This window comes from Macrobrachium rosenbergii, chromosome 27 (assembly GCF_040412425.1).
Source record: "Macrobrachium rosenbergii isolate ZJJX-2024 chromosome 27, ASM4041242v1, whole genome shotgun sequence".
Taxonomy (NCBI): domain Eukaryota; kingdom Metazoa; phylum Arthropoda; class Malacostraca; order Decapoda; family Palaemonidae; genus Macrobrachium; species Macrobrachium rosenbergii.
Genome location: NC_089767.1, coordinates 39,976,778 through 40,004,508, shown reverse-complemented (window position 1 = coordinate 40,004,508; position 27,731 = coordinate 39,976,778). Strand labels below are relative to the sequence as shown.

The 27,731-nt window shown below is 37.3% G+C and overlaps 1 protein-coding gene across 1 annotated transcript in view; it reads left to right on the top strand.

Annotated features, from left to right (window-relative positions):
• LOC136853679 (cationic amino acid transporter 4-like) overlaps nt 1-27,731 on the top strand; it is a 176,758-nt gene that overhangs the window by 142,235 nt on the left and 6,792 nt on the right. The window contains 8 exon segments of the mRNA XM_067129615.1: nt 613-762; nt 2,924-3,058; nt 20,690-20,786; nt 20,789-20,870; nt 24,320-24,404; nt 25,616-25,816; nt 26,174-26,359; nt 27,011-27,523. Coding sequence (XP_066985716.1) covers nt 613-762; nt 2,924-3,058; nt 20,690-20,786; nt 20,789-20,870; nt 24,320-24,404; nt 25,616-25,816; nt 26,174-26,359; nt 27,011-27,523 — 1,449 coding nt within the window.

Sequence of the window (27,731 nt, the reverse complement as noted above, 5' to 3'; positions counted from 1 at the left end):
TGCCAAGAAATTTGCTTTGTTCCTTCCTTATCTTATTTTCATAATAATCAAAGTTTGACCTGGCCACGTGACCTTGTTTCCCGCTGCCGGACATCGTAATATCTTCATATTTTTTGCACTTGGATCTTAAGGCTTTGCAGTGAGTGACAGGCGTATCCAAAAAAGCGCGAAGAATTCGAGAAGTTAAAAGGGCATTTTGGCTATTACAATTACATGTGTATTTGGTAAAAAGTGACCAGTAGATTCTATATATATATATATATATATATATATATATATATATATATATATATATATAATCGTAACTTATTTTACCAGGTGGCACTTGAATTCATAATTACATTGTAACAACTAGTCTTTATAATGACTCAATTTTCATATCTATTGAAAGTAATCATAGCATATTTCACATATAAAAAACTCACTAATGATATTATCTAATTGAATAAACATTAACATGACTAGCAGATCATATCACAAATCATATCATTCGTAACGACAGAAATAATAATAATAATAATTATAATAATCCACAGTCCAACAAAATAATAATAATAATAATAGTAATAATAATAATATAATAATAATAATAATAAATTTTACGCTCCACAGTCAGCGACGATGGATTACATGTCTGGCGGCAAAGTGGCAAGTTTCGTGGGGCACCACATAGGCCGGCTGCCCTTGACCCATACCCTGCCGGATTTCATCGCCTTCGGCGCTGCCCTCTGCGTCGCCGTCGTTTTAGCCCTGGGATTAGAGGTATCTCTCTGTCTCTCTCTCTCTCTCTCTCTCTCTCTCTCTCTCTCTCTCTCTCTCTCTCTTTTACGGGGTGTTCTGCGAGCAAGAGCCCGTGCTGGCATGACAACAGTTTCTCATGAACAGTCTCTCTCTCTCTCTCTCTCTCTCTCTCTCTCTCTCTCTCTCTCTCTCTCTCTCTCTCTCTTACGTGTTGCTCTATAAGCAAGAGCCCGTGCTGGCATAACGCCAGATTAATCATGAACAGCAATCTCTCTCTCTCTCTCTCTCTCTCTCTCTCTCTCTCTCTCTCTCTCTCGGGGTGTCTCACGGGGTGTTCTGTGAGCAAGAGCCCGTGCTGGCATGACAACAATTTCTCGTGAACAACTCTCTCTCTCTCTCTCTCTCTCTCTCTCTCTCTCTCTCTCTCTCTCTTGATGATTTACTCTTATCCAGTGTTCCATTGTGCTGTTTTGAATTGTTATTATTCAGGTTTGACCTTATGATTGTTTTCTAGTTCAATTCTTTCACTAACGATGTTTTTAAGTTTTTCTTTTTTGGATGGCAATCTTTTATTTTGTATTTTTTGTATTTTGTATTCTCTCGCTTCATTGCTTTACTATTTTGCTAGTGCTGTCAACTGACCGATTTTACGTCGTAATTTCGACACAACTATACCTTTTGATCAGTATATTTTCCTTCTCTTCTGAGATTTTTAAAATTCTATCCGTTTTTACTTTTGTTTAACTGGCTTTTATATTCCTTTTCATCTTTTGAGTTTTTTTTTTATATTCGTTTCAGTCAAATGCACGTATGGATAGGCTATATATTTGCCTGGATTTTATCATTCTCTGACTGAGGAGAATCGAGCAGTTTCTCAAAAGCTTACGTTTGTATATACAGCATATTTTTCTAATATATTTTTAAATTTACACCACAGTGGATTTCTTCACCATTCGGGTGACTCATGCTCCTGTGAGATTTTTCATGGAAAGCGTAAATGGCAAAACGAAAATAGCATTTTAGAACGCGAAGATAAGAGAGTGACATTATAAAAGCGGATCGTAGATAAAAGTGGGCGTGTCCTCGCAGCTCTTAAAAGGATTCGTGATTGGTGCGATGTGAAAAGTCAGAGGAAGGTCAGGGGTCGTGAATGAACCCCGAAATGGCTATCGCATGAGGGTGATAAAGTGTTATTGGCGATAGCGGAGAGAAACTCCGGAAATTAATAAATGCTGAAAATTGTTTTAAGAGGATGATGATACTGAATAAGGGGGAAGAATAAGGGTAAATAAAACCCAGATAGATGGGACAGTGAATACCTATATGAATGGCATAATAAGAATATTAGCCATTAGTTTATATTGGTATTTAGGGGTAAGTGTAACATGCGAGCCAATTGGAGGGAAGGTTGTCACAGAATAGGTTAAATCAAGAAGGTAATGGGGTTATGCAAATTAGTTTTGAAGATAAAATTAATTGTTCTTAGAAATCACAGTTGGGATGTGTGAAATACTGTTGACCCAATTCCTCCTTTATGGAAGTAAAGTGCGGATGCGGAATGCGAATGTTTTGAGGAGGGTTGGAAGGGTGTGGAGGAATTTGATGTTACAAATGTGTCTTGTATGTGTATGTGATTGATATCCTCATCACCATCATCATTCATAATAGTAGTAGTAATAATGTTTATTGACATTTTCACGGTCATTCATAATAGTAGTAGTAGAAATCCAATGTTTACTGGTATTCTCATCATCATCATTCATGAAAGCAGCAGTAATAGTAGTAATACAATGTTTACTGATATTTTCATCATCATCATTCATGATAGCAGTAGTAATTTAAAAAAAAATACTCACAGTAGCATGAATCTTGAAACGCAGAAACAGAGCCACAGTTACGTATAGAGGGTATATATATATATATATATATATATATACATATATATAAATATATATATATATGTATATATATATAGAAATTTATATTATATATATAAATAAATGCACCGTAGAGATACACTTAACTGTGGATTTGTTTCTCCATCAGTGCTAATAGTAGCGATACAATGTTTACCATTACTACCGCTAACGTGAACACCATAGTCGCCATGATTATCATCATCGCCATCCACAATATTAAAAAAAAAAAAAAAAAAGCTAATTTCCCTTCCACCGTCTGCCAGCAATCCGGCTTCCTACGGGCGAGTATGAGCGTGACGTCACTGGCAGGCCTGGTCTTCTTCTTGATTGTGGGAGGTCTCCACACGGAACAAAACCCAGCCCATCTGAGAAGTGCCCTCCATATTGAGTCGTCCGAGGTCAGTTCTTGTGTTTGCCCGTTTCGTTCTTTGGCAGTTTTGCGAATTACAAGTTCTTCTTGTGTTTTGTATTTGTTTGGTCTTATTTTCTTTTTTGTCTCTTTGCCGTTTTACGAATTACATTTTTTTTCTGTATTCTGTATTTATTTGGTGTTATTGGTTTTTTGTTCTCTTTGCTGCTTTACGAATTATTTTTTTTTATTATCCTTTATTTGTTTTTTATTATCCTTTATTTGTTGTGAAAAAAAATATATATTTAGTATGTATATATAGTGTATATATATATATATATATATATATATATATATATATATATATATATATATATATATATATATATATATACATATATATGACTATATATTCTGTTTTTCCATTTAACGGAGCCTGAGGAGAGAGACAGTTTGTCTCTGATATAGCCTGTATTTTTATTTGCGTTTCTATGGGCCTTTTTTATTTTATATACAATATTTTTGGACATTATACTGGTTCTGAAACCTTTGGACATTATACTGGTACTGAAACCTCTTAGGAGACATTATGTTCCAAAGTGGTGGAAATTTATAGACATATTTAAGTCAGACGTGACCAGGTTTGACCGTAGGTTAGTACATTTGATATATGTATGTATGTATATATATATATATATATATATATATATATATATATATATATATATATATATATATATATGCATTATATCAGTGTGGAATGCGTAGTCCAAAATAGGACCATCCCTTTTTGAAAAAATACGCATAAATGCATTAGGATTAGCACCTTATAAATACATTAGTATAAGTACCATATATATACATTAGTATACTGTGATTACCTTATGAATACATTAGTATTAGTACTCTACAAATACACCAGTATTAGTACTGTATAAATACATTAACATTGGCACCTTATGAATAAATTAGCATTAGCACTGGATCGAAAACTAATAGTTATTTATATTTTTTCCAACCTTCATGCCACAGTAAACAAACTAAGGAGATATTTTCTCTGTATAAATGTAGAATAACAACAAGACCTCCACCCGTAATATCCCTCTGCTCAACAGAAAAGACGTATAGGGAGCTGAAATGCAAATGTTATGCAAACAGAAAATCCGACTCTTTTTCTCACACCATCCCCACGCCCACCCCCACCCCCACCCCCACCCCCACCAACGTCCCTTCCCCGTTTTTGTTGTCCTTGCTTAGCTTCCAGATTTATCTGGGCCGGTGCGTGGGCGTGGGCGTAGGCGGCGGAGGCTTCTGATGTCCAGCAAGTGTTGAGAAAATGGGTTTTAGGGCGTCATGGTAAGAGAAAATGGGAGTGGTTGGAGAGGGGGAGGAGGTTTGGGTGCTTGGGGAAGATGTGGGAAGAGAGCTGGGGGGGCGGGGGCCAGAGTTATGGTAGGTAGGATTCAAAAGAATAACTGTTTATGGAACTTTTCTGAAAACGAGCCCCATTTTTTTTTTAAAGTACGATGGACCAGACTCCTGAATGACCTACCCTGACCTCTATCTAAAGTAGGGGCAAAAATAATGAGAGAGAGAAGGAAGTGATATATTTGACTTTTAAAAACGGGAGGTTATAAGAAGAAGAAGAAGAAGAAGAAGAAGAAGAAGAAGAAGAAGAACGCACATTCCATAACTTTGAGCTGAAAGAGAGGAAGGCCTTTGAGTAGTCGACATCAAAAGATTGAATGTATCCGTCTCTTTATCTTTCCTTCGATATTTAATTTCTTCTTAACTTCCTTAATGCCTCACTTCTTATTAATACTTGACGCTTCTTTTTCTTCAGCTGGGAGGTCCCTCAATGTTCCTGACCTAAAATACATCGTCGTAAATAATATTTATGAGATTCATTACTCGAGTCTCGATCTGCAGCGTTCATAGATGTATTTGGAGACGAAAAAACTGGCATGCTCTTATTTAGCCTAAAAAAAGGCGGGGGGAGGATGAGGGGGCTAACTTCGTAACTTGCTAGACACATCTAACCTTTCCCCAAACCCCCATCTCCTCCTTAAACGAGGAAGGTTATGGAAAAAGAAGCGAAATAAAATTGTCCAAAGTAGGGTAGCAGAATAAGCGTTTGGACACTGAAACGTTTGTGAGGCAGCGAAGACCCACTCCTGGATCTTCAAAGAGCAGCAACTCAAATAATACCTGTAGAACTTCATTAAAGAAAGTCATGGGGAAAAGAAATAACTCAAATACGTTGGTTAGACAGTTGTCATTTATTTAGTCTAAAAAAAAAAAAACAGTATTAGTAAGATATATAATAAGTTTTTGTATATGGTGTGAAGAAAAGATTTAATTCTCTCTGCCATAGTGAAACGCCTTATATTTTAGAAGCAGACTTGGCTATTGGACTATGTGAATTATACAGCATGAAACTCTTCTTACTCTAAGATTTTGACAGGGTAGAGAGAGAGATCATTTCATTTCATTATAATGAAACAGAATAGAAGAATATTTCTTTGCAGCGTGCCTTCGGCCCCCTAGCTGCGGCCTTCTTTCGTTCCTTTTACTGTGCCTCCTTTCATATTCTCTTTCTTCCGTCTTGCTTTCCACCCTCTCCTAACAACTGATTCACAGTGCACCCGCGTTGGTTTTCCTCCTGTTACACCTTTCAAACTTTTACTGTCAATTTCCGTTTCAGAGCTGAATGACCTCATTGGTCCCAGTGCTTGGCCTTTGGCCTAAATTCTATATTCCATTCAGTTCAGTTCTGCACTTGTTAAATCCTCCGAAGATGTACATCAGTTGAAAGTTCCACTCCTCTATAAACTGAAGAAGAACTTGGCTCCCAGAGGCCAAACTTGACCGTGTTTTGGCTATCACCGTGATATCAGGAGCACAAACAGACTTTAAGCATTACTTTTCAGCATCTTTTAAGCTGAAAAGACACTTAAGTGGCAACAACAGTAGTAATTGGCATCATTATCGACCCTACGGTTCGAACATCGATTCAGATCTGTCTCGAACCAACGATTCGAATCTGGCAAGTGAACCAGTGAAACAAATAGCTTCGAAATCCAATATTGGCTGTAAAGCAATTTCTCGGCCCCTCGTCCTTCTCCTCCTCCTCCTCCTCCTCCTCCTCGAGAGTTGAATTTCAGGAGGAGGAAGAGACGCCTCCTGTCACGCGTGAGAGAGAGAGAGAGAGAGAGAGAGAGAGAGAGAGAGAGAGAGAGAGAGAGAGAGAGAGAGAGAGTGGTGAGGTTGGGGGAACTAGGCTGAGAAAATCTAACCTCCTTGGGCTGAGATAATGCCCTTAGGAAAAGGTGATTTTTTTTTAAAAGGGGGAGTATGGGAGCTGAAAGAGGGTGGTGGGTGGATGTTTTTAAAATGACTTTCGTCTTATTGACCTTCTGTTGCTTGAGAGAAAAAAAAGTGGAAAATAAAACAACGCTAATATTCATTCATCCGAGAAGCAGGCAATTTGGTTAATGATTCGACTTACTTAAGAGAGAAAGGAAAAAAAAAAGAATGCAAGCACTAATGGAAAGGGTAACATGCAGAAACTGCATCGGGGGAAGGGCTAAAAGGTTTGGGTCCCATTTATAACTCTTTACCCCCCTAGAATTATTCCGTTCCTCCCCTTTTTATCCAGTAATCCCACTTATGCAGTTCGTATTCTCCCAAGTACCCCATTCGCTCTCATGTATACTTCTTTATGTATACCTTTTTATGTATACGTCGTGAGCCTTCATTCCTTTTATCCATAACAGACTTTAATGGGTCGACGTCCTTTCGAAGCCCCCCCCAGGGGTCCTTCCTTGCGGAAAGTGGATTGGAAATATAGGATGGTTCAGGATATTATATAACTCTAGAAGTCTAGAGCCTTGACAGAGTCCCTAGAAGATGGAAGTAGTTATATATGTCCAAACACACACATATATGTATATATATTATATACATATATATAATATATATATATATACATATATTTGCATATATATATATATGTATGTATGTATTGGATAATGTATTTACCAACACTGATATATTACGTATTTTAATATTTTAAAAATTCATTTCCCACTTTCTACAAATGTCATTTTAATTAAAATTCTTCGTTCCCCATTTTCTGCACATTTCAGTATTTTTAAAATCCATTTCCCATTTTCTACAAATGTCATTTTAATTAAAATTCCTCATTTCCTATTTTCTACGTATCTCGGTATTTTTAAAACTCAATTCCCATTTTCTACAAATGTCATTGTAATTAAAATTCTTCATTTCCCATTTTCTACGTATTTCAGTATTTTTAAAATTAATTTCCCATTTTCTACAAATGTCATTGTAATTATAATTCTTCGTTTCCCATTTTCTACAAATAGTGTAATTAAAATTCATTTCCCATTTTCTACAAATGTCATTGTAATTAAAATTCTTCGTTTCCCATTTACTACAAATGTAATTTTATTTAAAATTCTTCATTTCCCATTTTCTAAAAATTTCAGTATTTTTTTTAATTCATTAACAATTTTTTTTTTTACAAATTTTATCGTGTATTAATACGTCTACTGTACTAAAGCTTGTCCTGTTATGTAATCACTATGTAACTTAGTGTCGGAGGAATTTTTTTTTTTTTAGAAACATTTCATACAAAAATAACCAATTTTTCATTTTTTTCTTTTTTCAGCAGAGTCATTTGAAGGCAAGTTGTCATTTTAACAGTAAAAAATTCTTCTCAGGTTTTCAAGGCACCTCCAGTTTTTCGGACACGAAGCTTACCAAGACACTGCTTTTTTATCACCACAGCTTTCTAAATCAGAATTATCAATCATTTATATAGCTTTCTATTAGCATTTGTTAGCTTTTTAGCCTTATTCTTGAATTCTTAAGGTTATTTTTTGCTATTTAAAACCCGTCATTTTTATCACGAAGCTTTGTCAGCCTTTGACTCGAATAAAGCTTCGTGATTATAAGCCTTTTATTCTTGTAATAATAGTAATAAGCTTCCGGACTCATATGAGAGTTTCTCGCCTTATACGTCAAGATATTTATATCAGAATAATAAGCCATATTCATATATTTTTATTATTTACTTACGCTTTGCTTCTCAGAACTCTGTCAGCAGTTTAGCAGGAAATAAAGCGTAGCTTATAGTGACACTTCTCAGGTTTACCTATAGAAAAATAGCTTCAAAAGGAATAATGCAAAACTTTGAGCAACATAAATACTATTTTCTCGCTCACATTTTTAGCTATACACATATATTTATGAAGTTCATTTCCAAGACAGTTGTCTTCATAAGAAACACGCTATGTCTTATTAGTCTGTCCTGAGACATACGCCAGAACTGATGTCTCATAGTTATATTTTTGCGTCTTCAGTATTTCAGCCATATTTTAAGCTTTTAAAGAAAACATATCTGCTTTTTGGCTGAACAGTTTTATGCACCTGTCAAAATGTTTAACATTGCCATTTTCAATTTATATGTCAGATTCATTAACTAAATACTTAGGACCATAAGACACTACAGAATTATTAGCTACATAATTATCTTCCTGTAACGTTTCATAAGCAATCTTTAGCTTCTCAAGATGAAAAAAGTTGTCAGAATGTTTAACCATGTGGTTATTTCTTCATGATATTGTGGATTTCCTAACCAATAGCTTCATAAGATTCATTACAAAGGCTTGTCCATACCGTGACATTGACATATTTAGAAGAGTTTTAATTCACAGGTCCTCTTTTTAGTCTCTGGACTCAGGAGCCTACATGAGCCAAGTAGCCTCTTAAGACTTTTGTCAATTTTTCTGAAGACTCAGTTAGGATCTTTCTTAGATAGTGGACTCAAGGGTTTTAACCCGGTATGATCTTTGCGGCGTGTTTAGTACAAGCCCGTTGGGGATTACCGTAAAAACATAAACAAGAGACTGTAAATATCATAAAGATAATGACCCCCAAGAAATATTAGTCCTAGATAACGGCCCCCGAAAACCCTTGGGGGTCACTAGGAAAGACTCAGATAATATACTCAACCTCTTAGAAGACTCGGCTATTTGTAAATCAGGAAGATTCTTAAAACTCATCCATGATATAACTGCATAGTTAGGTTTATTAGGAACTGTTCCAGCTTCTTTAACTTGTTTTGTATTTCTAATTCTTAATTAAAATATCTTTTTCAGGTGTCATTTATATTTTGAATTTATATGCAGAGTTTTTACAAAGTAATTATATATATATATATATATATATATATATATATATATATTTGTATTTCCATTTGATTCTTAACTAAAATATCTTTTCAGGTGTCATTTATATTTTGAATTTATATGCAGAGTTTTTAATATTTATATGCATATATTTTATATATATATATATATATATATATATATATATATATATATATATATATATATATATATTATGTATATATATATATATATATATCAAGAATCTACTTTCAATTTTAATGTCTTTCTCTGGCCATCATATATAATTCAGACATCCACCACTAAGTCATCTGTAATGTAAATATTGGCGTACTCGTGACCTGCAATCTAGATGACTTATTTTTCCATTCTTGAAAAATATATATCTTTTCTGGCCACCCTTTATAAATTAAATCTTATTTTTTTTAGATTATTAATATCTTCTCCTTCGTCTCTTTTAACTTTGCGATGACATTCACTTTTATTTTCTCACAAATCCACCTTTTGATATGTGTGTGTGACCTACGCAGTTTTTGTTTCTCAGTCCGTCACTGAAAAGTTCGAAGCTTCTTATTTCTTGATGTTTATTATCTCACCCCTGTTTCCTTTTTATTTTTCATGTGTGTTTTTTTTTTTTATTTGTTGATCTTTTTCTCAGCAGTGGGATATATTATGTCTTTAAAGAATCGAAGGGGAGATGTGATTTTCCTTATTTTTTTACTGTACTCTCTCTCTCTCTCTCTCTCTCTCTCTCTCTCTCTCTCTCTCTCTCTCTCTCTCTCTCTCTCTCTCTCCAGGGAGAAACGGCTTTGGCACTTTTCCTTAAAAATCAATTATGCCTTATATAACTTAAGCAGTGAATTGTGACGGGTTGTTATTCGACTGTTGTGACTTCTGCCATATATATATATATATATATATATATATATATATATATATATATATATATATATATATATATATATATATATATATATATATATATATATATATATATATAGTATATATATATATATACACATATATACATATATACATAAAGAGAGAGAGAGAGAGAGAGAGAGAGAGAGAGAGAGAGAGAGAGAACCTCAGTAATCAGTTCTAGAAAGTAAATACCATCATATGTTTTAACAGAAGAGGTCTCGACTAGCTAACGTTCACTCTATTATTTAAAATCATTTATAAATATTTTCTCTCTCTCTCTCTCTCTCACACACGGCAAAAGAGAGAGAGAGAGAGAGAGAGAGAGAGAGAGAGAGAGAGAGAGAGAGAAGTCAGCACAGTTTCCAGGTCCTTCTGGGGAGCGCAAATTGCCCCGGGAGAATTCAATTACGAGCGATAATTGTCATGAGGTGTTCTGCCTTCAGCTGGACTGTGGGACGTGAAACGCGGAACGGATCTCCTCGCTGCTGATCGCCCGAGTTACTTACGTCACACTGGTGTTCCGTTTTCTTTGAATTGGGGTTCCGCTTCTTAGTTATGGGAGTTGTGTGTTTGTTTTAATTTTTGTTATTGGAGAAACAAATCCAAAGTTATGTAATTGTATAGAAATATATTTAAAGATGAAATCATACACAGAGCTTTGGAGAACCTGTACGATTTTGTATAGGCTTATTTTTAAATACATTTGTGTAGATGCGTAACTGGATTTGTTTCGCCATTTTAAGATTCATCCTACTATGGGTATTGTTGCATTATTATTATTTTTAAATCGATCACACGTTCATGAATCACAAGACTAAAAGGCCACATATCTACCAATTCTATAGACTCACGACAAGGAATATTTTAGGAAGCGTTAAAAAAAATTATATGAATCTGTAAACGACAACAAACCGGAGGCGACAATCGACATTCGTCGTCTTCGGCCTGGTCTTGCTTTGGCGCTGAACTTGGGCGAGCCTCGTGTCCCTAACGATCAGTGATCCATATGCAGATCCGCTTTAATTGCCTGACACGATATGAAGTTACCGTGACGAAGGCTCTCTCTGAACAGAATATATTCCGTCGGCGTATCGCTGACGGAGGCGCTGAAACCGAAATCTTTTAATTTTTACGGGACTGGATTCGATTTGGATTCTCTTGCCATTCTACAGTCTCTTTAATTGGTTGTTGTTCTTCTTCTTCGCCATTTTCCTGTTAGTTATTGATCAGTATTATTAGAGAATCGTCCTTTGAATGCTGCAGACTATGACATCTTCCTCTCGCTTCAATTGGTTCTTCTTCTTCTTTCCTATTTTCCTGTTAGTTATGGGTCAGTATTACTAGAGAATCGTCCTTTGAATGCTGTAGACCATGACATTTTTCTCTGCAAGTAGATTCCCAAGTCTTGCACTTCTCCCACCGTTTATCCCTTGTCTTTGATGGAATGTCATCGTCGAAAACCCAGACTCGAGTATAGTTGCAAGTGTTCTCTGGTCCGTTCAGTTTTTTTATCGGAAATTCTAGGTGAGGTGTAAGACCCGCCCTAGCACCCACGTTTCTGTCCTGGACGCCATCGTCTGTTTCCTAAATACTCAGTCCCCCAGCATCCGATATTAAGACTGAAGTAAAGCTTCATTCTTTTCTATCTTGTCACTTTTAGCAGTTGATAATAATCTTTGTAATCTCCATGCCAAGACTGAATTATTGTATGACCTACATAATTCACGTCAACTTATATAGTAATATGTATGTATAAAATACAAGTACGTATACAAACATATATAGTGTTAAATGTGTGAGTTGACGTGTTGGGATAATTGCACAGGTAAGCCATGCAATAAATTAGTCTTGTGTTACCCTGCAGGAGAGAAGATAAACCCAGCGTCTTCAACAGGAAATATATGCATGCTAGTTACGCCCAGAGTCCATGAGAATGCACCAAATAAACAGGCCCTCGTTAACGTAATAGGCCAATTACGACCAAGCATCTGGGGCCCTTAAATAAACGAGTCATTGCCGAGCTGTTCGTTGAGAATAATGCCCGGGTATCCGAGTGTTCCAGGTCATTGGAGGAAGCGTCGGTCGGTTAATCTCAAGATGGAATTGAAGAGTGATGTAATTTTGTCATTTTTCTTCATAGAAAACCGGTCAAATACTTTGGTTTGCTCTCTCTCTCTTCTCTCTCTCTCTCTCTCTCTCTCTCTCTCTCTCTCTTGTCTCTCTCAGGGAAAGGAAGTGAAATATTGTGAATGTTTCTCTCTCTTTCTCTTGTCCATTTCTCTTTCTCTCTCTCTCTCTCTCTCTCGTTGTCCATCGTCAGGGAAGGAAGTCAGTAGAAAAATAATTCGTGTTATTTTTGGATTTGATGTTTCTCTCTCTCTCTCTCTCTCTCTCTCTCTCTCTCTCTCTCTCTCTCTCTCTCTCTCTCGTTGTCCATCGTCAGGGGGAAGGAAGTCAGTAGAAAAAAAATAATTCGTGTTATTTTTGGGATTTGATGTTTCTCTCTCTCGTTATCCGTCGTCAGGGGGAAGGAAGTCAATAACAATTCGTGTTATTTTTGGGGATTTAATATTTTTTACGACATTTTCTTTCCTCAGTTTGCAACTGATTGATGGATTCTTTATACACTTATTTTCCCTGCAATGATTGTCACACATTCCAGCTAATTGACCATTTTTCATCAGTTGCGCTTTGTGTGTGTCCTCTTGTTTCATTGTTTTTTTTCGCTCTTTGTTTATTTGTAGGATTCTGCGCGTGACATTTTTGGCGCATGAACTCACATATACCTTCCATTTTTTCTTTGGCGTATTAATGTTGATGTCTGTGTTCTCTTAATTCAGATCAACTCCCTATTATATTATCATGTAACCCCGATAGCTGCAGCCCCCTTCATTCTTATTACTGTACCTCCGTTCATATTCTCTTTCTTCCATCTTACTTTTCAACTTCTCCCAGCAGTCGTTTCAACATTAATATCAGCGCTGAACGACCTCAAAGGTCCCAGCGCTTGGCCTTTGGCCTAAATTTTATATTCCAATATCATCATGTGACGTTCATCTAATTCATATCACTCGTAGGTGATTCAACATTTTTGCGATTGACTTCCTTTTCAGTGCCTTTTTTTCATGTTTTTTTGTCCCGTCTGTCGCTTCCGGGGCGAGTTGTGAGACACGTGTTTGCGTTAGAGAGAGAGAGAGAGAGAGAGAGAGAGAGAGAGAGAGAGAGAGAGACTTGTCGCCTCATTCCTAGTTTCATGGTTCGTGAGAGCACTGACAGATTTGTTAACTGGTGTAAATAATATGAATTTAATTAGGTTATTGCTTTTCATCCGAAGAATGCATAGCGTCGATCACAGCAGTGTATATAACCTGTTGATTTAGTTATAATTTGTTTTAGGTAACTATGCATACATACATACATACATAATACATACATACGTATACTTTAACCTCTGACTCGTGGATGAACCCCACGTGCAGACAAATTCCACAACACTAACCTCTTTACGCACCTAAACAAAGCCTCATCAGCAGTGTGTCGAACCCCATTACATGCTTGGGCCATTCACATCTAACATCGAAGCACTCAATCGTTCCTGGACTTTAAGGGCTCCCTCCTTTCCAGAGCCTCTTTCACGCCATTTCTCCAGCCCCTACTGAGTCTCACTCCTCACAGAACTGCCGGATTGTATACTATTCCCACCAGCCTATCATCCATCTTCCGTTCTTTCCACATGACTAAACCATCTGAAAGGATTCTGATCCATATTTTTCGTGTGGCAACCTTTTACCACTTCTACGTATCTCCACGTCTTTCGCCCTCTGAATTCTTGTTCCGCCACATATACAACACAAACAATTAAGCTCTTCAGCTTTCAGCTGGCGACATCTCTCTAGCGTCACGTGAATATGTTAGTTCATCTGGATGGTCACATTTGTCATTTCGGAGCTGAATTATATTCACGGAATCATTACCCATGGATTTATTTTTCTGTTAGTCCTGTGCTTCCATAGAGGATATTTTATAAAGAAAAATGTATTGGTAATAATGAATTTTTTTTTTTGTATTGATGTCAGACTGTTAGTGCACTATCAGTAATAGCAGCGGTAATAGTAATTAAAATATTAGTATATAAACTACGTAATAGCCAGTAATAATAACTTTTTATTATTAAGAAAATTCTAAATAAAAATCACAAAGACGTTGATAATCCCAAGGACAAAAAGCAGTGATGGTGATGATGACTGATTTAATGTTAATAAATAAAAAACAGAGTTAATCATGATGATAGTGATGATGATTGATATGATGTTAATACGGAAATTATATTTAGCAGTTGAATAACAGACCTCTAGAATATATGTAACGCTGACGAGTTCAACGCTAAACCAGAACTTGCCCCAAGGGTTTCATTAGCAGATTGCGCGAGCACTCAGAAGGAGGTTTCTTGAAATCCCGGCGAAACCTTCCAACAGTGAAAAAAGTGAATCTGTTCAACGGGAATCCAGCGAGTTCTCTCCTCAGGGGATTGAGTAGAAATTTTATGTCTCATGTGGTGTCTTGAGATATTTGAATTTCAAGACTTGTGTGTAATTAGTAAATGCTTATGTTGAAGTTAGTGGTAGTGGGTTACCACCACAACAGTCATATTTATAATATAATTCAGAGAGAGAGAGAGAGAGAGAGAGAGAGAGAGAGCAACACCCATGTTTTGCATATGTGTAAGTTCGTGCTAACTTTGACAATGAGTAGTCAGTAAGAAATGAATTCTCTCTCTCTCTCTCTCTCTCTCTCTCTCTCTCTCTCTCTCTCTCTCTCTCTCTCTCTCTTGTAAGGTTAGAAGAAAGACTGAAAGGAAATCGATTTAGTGAAAGACTGAACGAGAGAGAGAGAGAGAGAGAGAGAGAGAGAGAGAGAGAGAGAGAGAGAGAGAGAGAGAGATTTCCATGCCCTCTTGGTAGTATCTTCCCAGACTTTAAGAGCGATTGAGACTGTACTTTGGAAAGTCCTATGTCTCTAATTCAGCCCCACGGAAGATAATCTCCATTCTCTCCGCCTTGTCTTCTTGTTATCCCTCCTCCTCCTCCTCCTCCTCCTCCTCCTCCTCCTCCTCCTCCCCCTTCTGCTCTCCTCCTCCTCCTCCCCTTCTCCTCCCCTTCCTCCTCCCCCTCCTACTCCTCCTACTCCTCCTTCTCCTCCTCCTCCTCCTCCTCCTCCTCCCCCTCCCCCTCCTCCTCCCCCCTTCTACTCCTCATCCTCCTCCTCATTCATCCTCTTCCTCCTCCTTATCCCCTCCTCCTCCTCCTCCTCCTCCTCCTCCTCCTCCTCCTCCTCCTCCTCCTGGTCCTTCAGTTCTCGATATATCCAAACCCCCCTTCACGTTCTTCCTGATTTGCTGACGACGCAGCACCCCAGCTGAGCCAGCACCAGCAGGAGAGGATTGCCTTTGACTCCCTCTCCTTCAGCTTCGAGTGATTGTGTCGAGGTCCAGACTCCTATTAACCTCTCTCTCGCGAATTACGCTTCATCATTACTTCTTCCTGTCTTAACTCTCATCTCGATCGCATCTTACGAAGCGGTTTTAGTGTTCTGAAAAGAAAACTATTGTGCCGGCTTTGTCTGTCCGTCCGCACTTTATTCTTTAAGCACTTTTTCTGTCCGCCCTCAGATCTTAAAAACTACTGAGGCTAGAGGGCTGCAAATTGGCAAGTTGATCATCCACCCTCCAGTCATCAAACATACCAAATTGCAGCCCTCTAGCTTCGATATTTTTTTTTTTATTTAAGGTTAAAGTTAGCCATAATCATGCTTCTGGCAACTATATAGGATAGTACACCACCGGCCCGTGGGTAAAGTTTCATGTTCCGCGGCTCATACAGCATTATACCGAGACCACCGAAAGATAGATCTGTTTTCAGTGGCCTTGATTATACGATGTACAGAAAACTCGATTGCGCCGAAGAAACTTCGGGCATATTTAAACTTTTGGTGAGAATTACTTTGGTTCAGTATTTTTACTTTTTTTTTTTTTTGGATGCTTGGTGGGGGAACATGATTTTATGAGAGGTGATGAAGCAATACACAGGAAACGCTTTAGACTTCTTTTAAATATTAGAGAACTCTGTTGTTCGTGGAATGTTAGACTAAGAAAAAATACAGCAGAGCTGTTGTTTATTTTGTTTTTAGATTAATTTGACTTTCTGTTTTACAAACATCCTGTAAAACAGGGAAAGAGAACTTAGTGATGGGTGGAAAACAAGGCCAAGAGAAAGAGAAGGTCTGCTCACTTCCCCCCAAATCCCCCTTGTAGGCGGAGCTTTGTCTACCTCCTTACTGCATCATCAGGTGAATTGCCGTAACGAGCAAGTACCTCTAAGATACGTCATCGCCTCGCCTACCTAGTTACCCCAGGTGGGAGGGGACTCCAACCAATTGGGTAGACCTTGTCTCTCTTGGCCTTAGTGGAGAAGATAATGTACTGGAATGTTGGAATGGAGCAGTCAAATAGAATGAATAATTTTTTATGACAGTTGACGTATTGATAATAATGTTTGCATTGGCTTAAAGCAAGAACTTTGGTTGAAAAAAAAAAGACAAATGGCGGATATTAAAATTACTGGAATGCCCTAAGAAGTAGAGTGTAATAAGTATAAAAAGATTTAAGGGCATAATTAACAGAATCATTGTCAAGATTTTAATCTTTTTGCCACGAATAAGATAAATTAATATTGATTATTTGTTTTACATATGTCTTTAAGTTACACACGTTCATTTAATTGTTTGGCCTAAATACACCTGAGTAGAAAAAGACATTGTGTGTGTGTGTGTGTTTTTTTTTAATATGTATCGTGGATAGAGAATAGCGCCGCTTCCTTCTTTCGAGTTATAACAGACAACGGACGTGTCTGGTGCACTAAAAGCGTACGAGCCTAGGTCGCAAGAAAAAGATCATTCAATAAGTGAGAGTAAATTCACTAAAGAAAGATGGCCGTGGTGGAGCTTAGACAGAGCCAATTTGATGTGATCACTTCTGTTTGAATTCCATTAAGCCCCGTTCGTGCATTCCAATTTGACGTTTATTCATCTGATTTCAATTAGATTCTCCGCAAACATCATTTCTTGCCGGAGCAAATTGCTCTGTTATTTTTTACTGCAAGCACTGTGTGCCCGAAGGGCTTGTGCTCTGCTTGCAGTACAGCCAGTGCGCGTGCGTGCTTTGAATGCTGTGCGATTGGTTTATCGGATGACTGAACTGGCGAAGCAACAGATTTCATTAACTTACATACGAGATGAGATTTCTGTTAACTTACATACGAGATGAGATTTCTGTAAATGTTGATGTCTGTAGTCTACAGTTTAGCTATTGCTGTTTTATTTACGGTATAGACATGAACTCCGTGAACTCTAGATTTTCAAAAAAATCGTACGTGCTTTCGTCTGTTTCAAAAACGAAACGAGTTTCTTCCCCGAAGAAACAATCGTGTTCAGTTTCGCATATTGCCTGAGAAACTGTGTAGTGTTACGTTAATAATGTATTGAACAAGGGAACTTGGGATTGTTAACAAGCGACCAGTCTGTGTAAACCAGTTACTAACAATCTTGTTTTTCCCAGCTTATAAAAACATTGTTGAATATCTGTATACTGAAAATATCAATTGAATGTGATGAAAGAAACAAGATACGTACATACAGACATTTGTTTAAAACGACAACTTATTAAAGGGTATTTAATAGTAAATCCATAATCATAAATAGCCATAGAAATTGAGTCATACTTAAGCACTCGCCCAAACTTGAACTAATTCACTGACTAATTGAACTAATTCACTGACGTTAATATTAATTTATTCATCTTTTTTGTAAGAATTTATTTCTTTGTTTAATATTCGTATTCTGACAAATTTCACCGGAAAACAAAATACATAACAATGTCACGAGGTAAACGCATAACTTTCGCAATTTCTGCTTTTAAATTTTTTACAGCTCCCATGCTAGCTTTTGGAATAGCTCGTATCAAAATTAGCCATCTGTGCCCGTTTCTTGGTTGAATGGTCTTCCTATATAATATAGTTGACTGACTTCAGTTAATGGCAGATGCAGATGAAACGGATAGGGCATTTGTTTGATCAGACCCACAATCCAAACTGGACGACACTGAAATATACGAAGGCAGGAAGTTTTTGATGAAGCAGATACAACCATTGTATTGTTATCAAACAAAAAGTGAGGCTTTCAGTCGACGAAGTTGTCGGTAAGACATGGAAAATACCGTTCTCGTAAACACACATGGACGGTCAGACTAAGGTGGAGAGTTGTAAAAAGTGTGTAAGCCACCAGCCGCATCTACGCGCGCGCGCACACACACTCTCACAAGCTATTCAGGATAGATGTCGGAGTCCACTTGGCAATCTAGGGAAATGGACGGAAGGAAATGTTGCATTCAATGAGGACGCAAGAAGTTTCGTCGTAATATTGGATGATGGATCCCGTCTTAACATACAGACTATTTTATGTCCTTTATTTGTGATACGGGTTCTGCCAAATCAAGTTTGTTTATTGTCGCCTTGTGCGTGTATGAGAGAGAGAGAGAGAGAGAGAGAGAGAGAGAGAGAGAGAGAGAGAGAGAGAGAAACTCACTGGTAGATTTATATGTTTTTGCTCTAGACCAAATGTCGCCGTTCACTCTTCGAATTCTGTTCTTTGGTTTGTGTGTCTTTTAGACGCACAGAGTATCACTGACATCTTCAGTAGACTGGGCGTGTCTGCTGGCTCTCTGTGGAGGTAATATATAAGACCTTGTTATTGCAATGAAACTCAAGTACCTTAAGATTAACTGGCATCGGAACCAAGCCCTCACGCCGACTCATTTCGATCCACCGTCTACACAGTGTCACAGGTGCCTACTAAAAAGGACGAAGGAGATTCCCTGCCCTGTAAAAAAAAAGAAGTGAAGTAAGAAGGAAACGAGGGAAAAAATGCTATAGAAATTTTAATCAATTCCCACGTTTTGTTGGTTGAGTAAATTTTGTCCATTGCTCGTCTCAAAATGGACCCTTGCCAGGAGTTGCAACTCTCTGTAGGCCTAGCGACCTATCGTCCCAAGCAACCAAGGTTCTGTTTCAAAGATTTTTTTTGGAACAGCCCTCCTCTGATCCATGAAACCTGAGTGGAAAGCTTGTTTTGCTCTTGTATATTCTACTTCCATGTACTGCTTCTACGTGTCCTACTTCTAGTATTACTGTTGATTTGTATTGTAATAATGTGTTATACACAAATTCAGAATCTCATCTTTAGCTTGTGCATTCGACTTTAGGCCTAAGTTTTGTTTTTCTTGTTGCACTAGTTAATATGGCGGGAGCTCCCTTTTGTTGATCACCTCTCTCTCTCTCTCTCTCTCTCTCTCTCTCTCTCTCTCTCTCTCTCTCTCTCTCTCAAGACTATACTTTCCCATCGGGTGAAGGTGGGTGACGCAATGCACCAAAAGAGGCCTTTTCGCATCAGAATGTTCAGTGTTACCAGAGAGAGAGAGAGAGAGAGAGAGAGAGAGAGAGAGAGAGAGAGAGAGAGAGAGAGAGAGACAAACGCAAGATAAATTACCTCAATCTTGCGTCGCAGGTTGCGCATTGAGGCCGGCTGTTAAGGTTCCCTATAGACTATAGTGTTATTGTTGCGTGCAGAGGAACGGGAACCACGTTTTTGACATTTACTTTCGGCTCTCTCTCTCTCTCTCTCTCTCTCTCTCTCTCTCTCTCTCTCTATTTTATTCTTTCTTTCTCTCTTAAATTTTTGCTGTCCTGACCAAACATACACAACAGTGGTTATATATATACTGTATATATACATATGTATATATATATACACACATATATATATATGCCATATATATGTATGTGTGTGTATCCGTTTCCGTGTTTGTATAAGAAAAATCTACCCATGTTTCGAAAGATTTATTATTTTCCATCCCCTTGTAAAATATTGGACAGATGGAAATCTCATGATTCATGCTCACTAGAACCGAACTCTTAGATATATCATAAAAAAAAAATTATGCAATCCATTCAACGTTTTTTCTGGACATTGTAGTGCGAATTTCGAATCTGTCTGTGATATAATCGATTTTTATTCAAGATCTATGTCCGTATAAGAATGCAAGTGATGAGATTTGTTATAATAATTATAATAATAATAATAATAATAATAATAAGTGCACCAGTCATATTTGAAGTATGATAGAATTTTATTGTGCTTATGAATGTGATATGAAGTTATGAACGGTATAATGAACAGTATGCTACTTGAGATTAAAAAAGACAATTTTTCTGTTATTCCTATTAGAAGGTACTACTACTGAGCTAAGTACTATCAGTGAAAACTTATATATATATATATATATATATATATATATATATATATATACATACATACACACACATACATACAGTACATATATGGCAATTTTATATTATTTCTATCAGGAGATACTTCATAAGTGTAGAATTATCCAGTAAATAAATAAATAAAAAATAACGAATCTCCTCCAGCTTCTAGCGGGTGCAGCCGTCTGCATGGTCGTCTACAGCAGCTTCTATGAGACCGGCGTCCGGGTGAAAGTTCATCGCCGTCCCCAGAGGGCGCTGCCCTGGCTATCTCCGTCTCCATGGGCGTCACTTTCCTGGCCTTTTTCGCGCTGGGCATCGTCCTCACCCTCATGACGGGGAATGCGTAAGTAAACTCTTGGTTTGTTTTGGTGGTTTACCGTATTTTGTTGTTGATTGAAGGTTAGAATTGAATTGAATATAGAATTTAGCCCAAAGGCCGTGCGCTGGGACCTATGAGGTCATTCTGCGCTGAAACGGAAATTGACAGTAAAAGGTTTGAAAGGTGTAACAGGAGGAAATCGTCACAGTTGCACTATGAATCAATTGTTAGGAGGGGGTGGAAAGTAAGATGGAAGGAAGAGAATAAGAAAGGAAGTACAGTAAAAGGAACGAAAGTGGTTGCAGCTAGAGGCCGAAGGCACGCTGCAAAGAACTTCAAGGTAATGCCTACAGTGCACCACGTGAGGTGCACTGACGGCATGACAGAAAATATACTGTCTATTAAGCCTCCAATTCGAACAAAGTCCGAAGAACATCACAATGCTGAGAACCAACCTTATAACTCAAGGAACAACAATACTACATCAGTTTCCCCGTAGGGGTGTCATGCCGTCAGTGCACCTCACGTGGTGCGCTATAGGCATTGCTTAAGGTTCTTTTCAGCGTGCCTTCGGCCCCTAGCTCCAGGCCCTTTCGTTCCTTTTACTGTACCTCCCTTCGCATTCTTTCTTCCATCTTACTTTCTTAAACCCTCTCCTAACAATTGCCTCATAGTGCAACTGCGCATACCGTTAAACTCTCAATTTCAGCGCTGAATGACCTCTTAGGTCCCAGTGCTTGGCCTTTGGCCAAAATTCTATATTCAATTCAATTCAGTTCAACAGACAATGTTTTTGAGGGTTTTTTTTTTGGGGGTGGAGGCGGCTGATGTTTGGCAAGTTGCTCGAGTTTGGAACTTGGGTTTGTCACAGATTTGTTCCAGCGACGAAGAAACACGCATAAGTTACGACCTGTCACCTATCCAGTTAAAGAGAGTTTAAGCCCTGTCCACACTAGCGGGCACTGCCCGACGGGCAAACACTGTTCCCATAACTCGTTCCACTATACTGACTTACTGAGTATGGAGCCAGAGCGATGCGACTGTCTGGTAACACTGCTTCAGAAGAGAGAGAAAATATAAAGAGCTGCAAGTGCCCGACGGGCAAGCCCGCTAGTGTGGACAGGCCATAAGACCCATGAATGTTCAGTAAAACTAAACAATGGTAAATGCACAGGAGGTCATGGCAGTGATAATTTATCAGAACACTTACGTACCTTATCCAGAGGCATACACTGTCTTCCTTTTAGGCCTAATGGTAAGTTTATAATGTGTAAATGTAAGGTATTAAAGTTTAGTTGACAGGAGCATTACCCTATAGACAAAGAAAAAGGTTGAATAAGAAATAATCAAGGAAATGCATTGCATTAAATGTAAGTTATCTCATATTTATGTGTTCCTTTTCATCTTTGCGTATATTAGTAATTTGTAGTTGATATATAGTTACATCGGGTACGAGAAAATGCATTAAATTTCTCATTCATATTAACTTTTGAAATAGGTTACTTTTAAACCATAATCGAACACAGGTGTAAGATAGGTAAAGTGAAGGACTTAAAAACGAGTTAATTTTAGGGATGTAACCTAACCTAACCTCCTTTACAATGTAACTTACCCTAGGGTTGGACGTTCCCGCCTAACCTGATCTAGTGTGTGGTTGTCTTATTTACCCTTCCCAATTATAATTTTTTTTTTTTTTTTGTAATGTCAGTATGAATAGCAATATGATTTTAGTTTTTCCTTGCTACAGTTAAGTAAGGTTTGTTCTGGAGACAGTACCCTGTGTAAGGTTAGCTAGTGTTGAGGAGCTTCTAATAAAGTACCCAGTAAATTACAAGGGGACTTATGATGTTTTAGGTCTTACTGACCTTGTTCATCAGTGGAAGGCCCTCTTTATAAGTTAGGTCTTTGATATATTAAGTTTAGTATGCAAGTTTTGGCTGTCCAATACTTTACTGAACTCTGCTTAGTATTGCATGATGAAAACTATTATATAATTGCAGTTTTAACCCAAAATTCCATGTTCATTGTCGTAGTCATTTGAGGAGGTCTCATTTTTGTATCATGAATGTCAAACACATATATATGGTAAATTCCATGGTAAACCAGTTTTAAGTTAATTACTTTACAAAGTTATTGAGACAGTTATTTTACCCTCACACTGACTTTTGGTACAGTCACATAGGCAGTGTTATTGTAATCATACAAAATAAGTAAGTTGTAATAAACTTGTTTTTTTTTGGAAGGCACAGTTAGTATAGTGGGGTGTGTTTGCAGCTATATGTATTGTACAGTATTATGTACAATGCTCTCCTGTGCTTAATTCTTTTGTAACATGTTTTTTCCCCATTATGAATGTTGCTACTTTAATGCATAAATTTAACTAATATATTTAAGGATCTATACAAGTACTGTACCTTGTATTTCTAGGTAAAGTGCGTATTATTCTTGTTGGCAAGAATTTAAAGTCTTTGTAGTATAACCACTTCGTCAAAAGATGCACCTGTAACGTTTCAGATTTCAACTTTCACTATACAGCACTAACTTATGCTGTATATGAATCACATGTGTAGAATATGAGATACTATAATTAAAACGTTGATTGTTTTCATTAAGTCATATAACTTAGTAGGCCTAGACCTCTTTTATTTTTGTTAATAAGTGACTTTTCTGTATCTATGCATAATTTTCTAAAGTAATTTTGTATTTTTCTATCAACCCAGTTATCAACTGTACAGGTTGGTACAAGTAAATTCTTTCATATTGGTTTATAGTGTCCATTTTATTTACGTTGTAGAGAAGTATTGTAATTGGGTTGACATGCTGTAGATTCTAACCCACCTTTGTAGGAAATCTAATTGTCATAGTAACTAAATGTGTTGACTCCCAAATCCCAGTACAGTACTGAAGAAGATTATTGGTGTTGATCATAATGTGAAGTTCATAGTATGTAAGTCTTCAGAATTATATTTATTTCTGGAGCACATGTGTTTTAGTTTAGATAATGTTGAAATATAATAATAGTATACTTTATAGCACTTAAAAATCCCATTTTCTGTGAGCAGGCTCTGTGGTACTTCATCAAGTCATCCTTTTGTTCCCTAGTTGCTCTTTTGATTAATCTATGTATGTACTGTACTGTATCAGCCATTTTCCATTTACATTTTAGTACAGTATTCAGGGTAGTATTTTGTAGCTGGTGCATTTTGAATTTTGCTTTTAACACTCTCTGTGAATCTTGTGCAACAGCCAATATTAGTACAGTAGCTGGCCTGGTTTTTTCTTGTAATACAGTACAGCATTTCAGTCATGGTTTTAGAACATGACCATCATTGAGAATGCTGCTGTTTTGTGTGTATGTTACTGTTGGTGGTTTGATTTAAACTTCTGTTAAAGATGGTTTTAAAATCATTGCCTCAATTGTTGCTACCTGATCCAATCTTATCTTTTCCTGAAGGAACATTTTTCTCTTACAGAATACCTCCTCAAGGCGCCCCACTCCTTCAGGCATTGGAAAGACGGGATGTTGGATGGGCTAGGTTGGTCATGGGATCCTTCCAGGTAAATCAGCCACCATATCCTTAAAATTACCAGTAAGACCTCCACAGTGTAGTAAAAGAATGATCCCAAAACGATTAAAGGGAAACTTTGAACTAAAAGTTCTAAGCCTCATCAAAATTCTCCTCTGTCAGAGGCTAACATCCAAGTGAAAGGAACTGAAAATATTTCCTATTTTGCATTGTGTTGAAGTAGACTGGGCTTGTAGGCAGTTTCTAATTAAGAAGCATTTGTCATCCCACCCAACATAGTATATGGTCCTGATAATGAAAATTGCAGCAGTTCATTACTATTTGTACTGTACTGAAATTTTGTTTACGGCCTCACATCCACATACTGTACAGTACTGTACTGTAGTAGTAATGCAGAAGTTTTTCAAAAAGGGAGTACAAAATACTTTTTATCTTTGAATAAGTGGCAAAAGTAGTGCAAGACACTCTTTTAGGTAAAAAGTTGGCATCCAGAATTATATGTGGAGATGTTTTCAAGTAATGCATGTAACTCTATTTTGAATCAGGTCATCTTCACAAAACAGTAATCATTTTTAATTTGTAAAAATTATTTTTTTACCTTTTATATTAAGAAAGGTGGGAGTAGGTATAGGTATGTGAGTGTAAGAATGGTATTTGGTACCCTAATTGTAGTACTGCACTGTACTTAGGTTTCTTTATTTTTTGTCTATCAAAGCCAAAGTATTAAATTTATATCTCTAGAAAATTTATAAACAAATAGGTCTTATCTGTATAGTTTGAAGCTTGGAACTAAATGAAAAATTGTGGAAACATTTATGCAAGTGTTGAAAATATTGTAAGATACAATATATAAGGCATGTATACAGGTACCCCTATAGGGGAATAGTGCCGTCAGTGGACCTCATGCAGTGTACTGTAGGCATTACTAAAGGTTCTTTGCAGCATCCCTTCAACCCCTAGCTGCAACCTCTTTCATTCCTTTTACTGTACCTCCATTCATATTGTCTTTCTTCCATCTCTCTACCCACCCTCTCGTAACAAATATTTCATAGCGCAACTGCAAGGTTACACCTTTCAGACCTATGTACTCTCAATTTCTTGAATAACCTCATAGGTCCGAGTGCTTGGCCTTTGGCCTAAATAATGTTCTATTATATACAGGTATCCCATAAACATGACTCGTAGATTCTGTATGCAGTACATATTTTTTTTTTTTAATATTCAATTTTTTCTTTTTAACAGGTTGTAATGATGTGCTTGGCTTTAGTAGAGGCAGCCAATCCCCTCTCTCGACAGATAGTGTCGCTCTCTGCTGATGGATTGTTGCCATCTGCTCTCTCACATCAGTGCTCACATACTACCTCCCATGTCTATGCTCATCTTGCGGGAGGTGCCCTTAGCTCTGTTTTGGGTCTTGTGTTTGGTCATGTCTTCCTTTTGAAGGTAAGGGAAACGGTTAATGATTGTATTGAAAGAAATGCTCATTTCATAAATTTCCTCTTTACTGTACATCACTTAAGTTAGAAAATGAGTACTGTACAGGCAGTCCCTGGGTTACGTCAGCTTCGGGTTACGTCGTTCCAGGGCAGAACCCGTCGTAAACCAGGGACTGCCTGTACAACTATTTAAAACCTGGGCATCAGGTACGTTTAATTTTGGATCCAGTTGAAGTTGTAACCACCTGTAATTTTCCTCTTTTTATGTGCAAATGTGATTTTTAGCTCTAGTCCTTTACTATATATATGAATAACCATTAATATACTGTATGCTGTTTTGTTCCTAATCAAGATTTTATTTCAGGTTATTGCCACATGTGTACTATGTATGCATGTTATAATAATTACGGGAGTTATGTACAGGCGGCATCGCTGTACCTATGGATCGTTGTGTTCCGTTGCAGCCACCGCTTCATCTTCAGATCCATATAGCTATCACAGACTTGCCCCAAAGCATTCTAGACAAGAAAGAACTTTGCATTTCCTTAAGGTAATTTTGTTCTTTTCATATATATGCTGTATTGTATTTTGGCTGTAGTGAAAGCAGCCTGTTGTTTTGTAGTGGTTTAGGTGATATATACACTTCTCTGTAGTGTAGATGACAGTTGAGGATAAAGTAATCCTTCTGTCTCTTAGTGGTTGATATATACTCCTGAGTTGGATGTGTGTCAATTAGAGTTGTGGATATGAATGATCTATAAATGGAATTATGTGAAAGACCTTAATTTTGTTGTAATCTGAATATCTAATTATTCGATAAAAAAAAAAAACAGGTAAAACACCGTATGAGTCTAATTTTCAGTAAAAGTATATATTTTTTATATGTATAATTAAAAACAAGTACAGTACAAAGTTTGGAAATTGTTGGTGTATTAGGTATAATTTTAAGATGTTTGCAGATTTTTCTGTTGACCGCATCATATTCATAGAACAAAAATTTATCAAATTTTTTTAACACTGACCAGAAAGATTGCTACTAAATCTTTTACTGGTAGAAGTAGCTTTTTGTTTAGGGATAAGATGGCAGATTTCTGGTGCCTTGTTGTCAGGCAAAGAAATGTTCACCTTATATAAAGTTTGTGCTGCATTATTGCAAATTATATTCATTCAAATGTTGTAAAATGAAATTTTCGTATTTCAGGATGGTTTACGTGTCCTGCCATACAGAGTGCGCCCTTCTCAGGGTAAGCAGTCTCCATCCAAGTCTCCAGATGCTGAAAGTGGGATCAGTGGCCTGAGTCCAGACAACAGAGACACTGCTCCTTTACTAGAAAATCCCCAGAGTGAACCATGTTCTCCTGTGCATGATCTTTTGTTATCAGCAACAGCAGAAACAGCGCAGGCAAGAACAGAAAACCAAGTAACTGAGCAGATCTCAAGAGCAAATACTGCGGAGCGAGTTGCATCGGATTCTGAATCTGCAGCATCTGGTTATGGAACAGATTCTGATGCAGAAGACGACATAGATGCAGCTGTTGCAGCTTATCAAGAGAAATTGAGGGTTGCAACATTAGACAAAGGAATGCCAAGAGCACCCACATTAATTACAGCCAGAAGGGCTTGCATAGCATTATCCATTCTTCTAGTGTCAGTTACCGTTGCGGCAGTAGTGGCCGTATATGGGTGGACTTCTCATGGGAATCATACTTTACAGGTAAAAATTTAAGACTAAGTTTTCACTTTTTCACTGCAGTAGGCTATGTTATATGTGATGTATCTTACCTAAAGACATATAAGATACCCCTCCCAAATATCTTTAGGGAATACAGTATTAAGAAAAGTTTCCAGTATACTGTACTAGTTCCTTTTTAAGTAGGAGATCTAGTCCCTTTCAAATCTTGACCATCCTTCCTCAGTCACTT